The 2,978-nt window shown below is 39.7% G+C and overlaps 1 protein-coding gene across 6 annotated transcripts in view; it reads right to left on the bottom strand.

The window, feature by feature from the left end:
• The window catches only part of LOC106876447 (cell adhesion molecule 2), an 877,233-nt gene extending 875,297 nt beyond the window's left edge, over window positions 1-1,936 (bottom strand). The window contains exon 1 of one of the 6 annotated variants that reach the window (XM_089360683.1): window positions 686-1,936. In XM_089360683.1, coding sequence (XP_089216809.1) covers window positions 686-752 — 67 coding nt within the window. In that variant the 5' untranslated portion in view covers window positions 753-1,936. The remainder of the gene's footprint in view (window positions 1-685) is intronic. The other 5 variants (XM_089360685.1, XM_089360682.1, XM_089360681.1 and 2 more) reach the window with 5 other exon arrangements.
• Window positions 1,937-2,978: the final 1,042 nt, after the last annotated feature.

Raw genomic sequence — 2,978 nt, 5'->3', positions numbered from 1 at the left:
GTACGTACACATGTTAACATCTAGGTATGTATGAATTTCCGCGTATATTTATAACTGAAGTATCGATGTTATGAGTTTGTGTACATCGCTCGGTGCGTGTGCAAACGTATAAACATTACACTCTGATGTATGTGTATGTATATGATATGAGTGCTCGGCCAAATATCAATCAACGTATGATGTATGTGTAAGAATATTTATTCGAAGAAATATGACATGTGTGTACTTGAGGACGAAATATGAAAATCAACAAACCACATATAGAATATTGCAACTCAAACTCTCACTTCATCTCCCTTTGTGTCTCTCTCTATCTCTGTCTCTCTCTCTCTCACATTGTGTCTCTCTGTATGCATATCTGTGTGTCTGTCTCTCTCACTCACCCACCTCTCTCTCTCTCTCTCTCTCACACACACATATATGCACAGAACCATACATACACATACATAGATATACTTCTATCAACATTCCGACATACCCACAGAAAAACAGAAAAGTCGTGATCACTTACCCGACCCTATCCAACCATGCATGGCCCACCAAACACTCACACACAGACACACACACACACACACATACACACACACACACACACTGACACACGCTCGCACACAGAGCTTCCCCACAGACACATCGACAGAGAGCGAGAGAGACGGGGAGAAAACCAGAATGTACCAAAACTTACCAGATATAAGCAGAAGGTTAAGAATGGCCAGGACGGTCGCATGTAAAAGCTTGTCATTTCTCTGCATTGCTCTTTGCACGTTTTCCTACGATTACATCATTCCAAAATATTTGTTGTGGCCAGTTGTACCTAGAAACTGTGATCGTGTACATCCCCGTTTAAGTCCATGTGTGATTTGAAGAACACAAGAAGTAGTTGTGGAAGGAAGGAAGGAAGAAAGGAAGAAAGGAAAGAATGGATAGCGAGAGAGAGAGAGAGAGAGAGTGAGTGAGTGAGAGAGCGAACGAAAGAGAGAGAGAGAGAGAGATACAGAGATCGAGAAAGTCAGAGAGAGAGAGAGAGAGAACGATTAGAAGGAGAAGGAGAAGAACAACAAGAAAGCATGGATAGAGAACGAAACGAAGGCGGAGGTAGTGAAGTGAAAGAGAAGTAGAGAGTGAGACTGGAAACAGTGAGAGAGAGAGAGAGGGAAAGGGAGAAAGTGAGGGAGAGGGAGAGGTGGTAAAATTGAAAGAAAGTAGAGTTAAGAATTTAAGAAAAACGTCGGTGCGCCTATATATACATACATATGTGTATATATATATGTATATATATGTCTATATCATATATGTACTATATATATATATATAATGTATGTATATATATGTGTATACAGGCCCGTACTACAGATACATTTTTCCGGATTAGTATGGATGTTTGTATTTCTGTTCTTCCTTTTGTTTTTAGTGTTGTTTTTATTGTTGTTGGAGTGCTTGTTCACTCTCTTTTTCTTTATTATTATTATTATTATTATTATGGGTTCTCCTTCCGAAAGCTTGCGAAACAAGCTGTCCGCAGTCTTGTAATTTCTCCTCGCTTAACTGACTACCCCTCTCTCTCCCCTTCCATCTCCTCTTCCTTCTCCCCCAACTACTCCTCATACAACTCACACACACACACACACATACACACGCTCACTCACACATACCACATGCACACGTTTTCTCTCTCTCTTTCTCTCTCTCTCTCACTTACTGTCCATGTTCTGCTTTTCTTTTTCCAACCCTCTCTCTTTCTTTCTCATCCCTTACGCACACATATTCAATAACACCTCTCCCCACACACTTTTATATGTATATGTATATATTGTGTGTGTGTGTATATGTGTGCTTTTATCTGTGTGATCTTCATTCGCTGTATGTGTATATATGTCTGTCTTTGAATTAACTCTCTTCATTCCTGGTGTGTGTGTGTGTGTGTGTGTGTGTTTATATAAATAAATTTATGAAATATGTATATGCATATATACATACACACACACACACACACATATATGCATGTATGTACGTATGTATGTATATATAGATATATGTATGTATGCATGTATGCACGTATGTATGTATACACGCACACATGTATGTATGTATGTATGTATGTGTTGTGTCTTTATGCATGCGTGCGTTTATGTTTACTTAAAGCTTCCTATCTTCCTGTCTCACTCTCTCTCTCTCTCACTCTGTTTCTCTCTTTGTCTCCCTCTCTGCTTTTATCTCTCTCACTCTCCCTGTCTCTCTCTCTCGCTGTCCGTTGCTTTTACTGTGTTTCCATTTCTTCTACAACTCTATCCTCTCTCTCTATCAATCTCATACTTAGGGAACGCCATAGTTAAACAGCAGCAGCAGCAGCAACAGTTGCAGCGGCGGAGGGGGTTGGCGGGGCAGATAACCAACAGATGTAGTAGTAGTGGTATTAGCAACAACAGCAACACTCAGAAGCTACACGGTTCTTTCGCTATAGAATAGTAGTAGTAGTAGTAGTAGTAGTAGTAGTAGTAGTAGTAGCAGCAGCAGTAGTAGTGGTAGTAGTAGTAGTCGCAGCAGTGGTAGAAGCAGCAACAGAAACAGCAGCAACCGCAGCAACAGCAGCAGTAGTAGTAGTAGTAGCAGCAGCAGCAACCAAGTAGTGAATGGAAATGTGAGAATGAGAGGAAGAGGCAGAGTGAGATGGTAAGTGGGAGGTAAATAAACAAGGAAGTGAAAATTCAGCTGTAAGTTAGTCTGTGTGTGATTGTGTGTGTGTGTGTGTGTGTGTGTTTTTTGACGCCCGCCGCCGTTACAGGGGACTTGAGAAGTATTGTCAGGCCCGAGTATAAAGCAAAGCGTCCATAAGTTATTGTATATATATATATATATATATATACACAATAATACACTGATATATATACACACACATATATATATATATATATATATATATATATATATATATATATATCAGTGCAATAGTAGCCGATGTTATCTTATTTTAAGACGGT

Source organism: Octopus bimaculoides, chromosome 12, assembly GCF_046866305.1.
Source record: "Octopus bimaculoides isolate indiv1 chromosome 12, ASM4686630v1, whole genome shotgun sequence".
Classification (NCBI taxonomy): Eukaryota; Metazoa; Mollusca; class Cephalopoda; order Octopoda; family Octopodidae; genus Octopus; species Octopus bimaculoides.
Note: the sequence above shows the minus strand (reverse complement) of the source record. Positions and strands in the feature narration are given on the sequence as shown.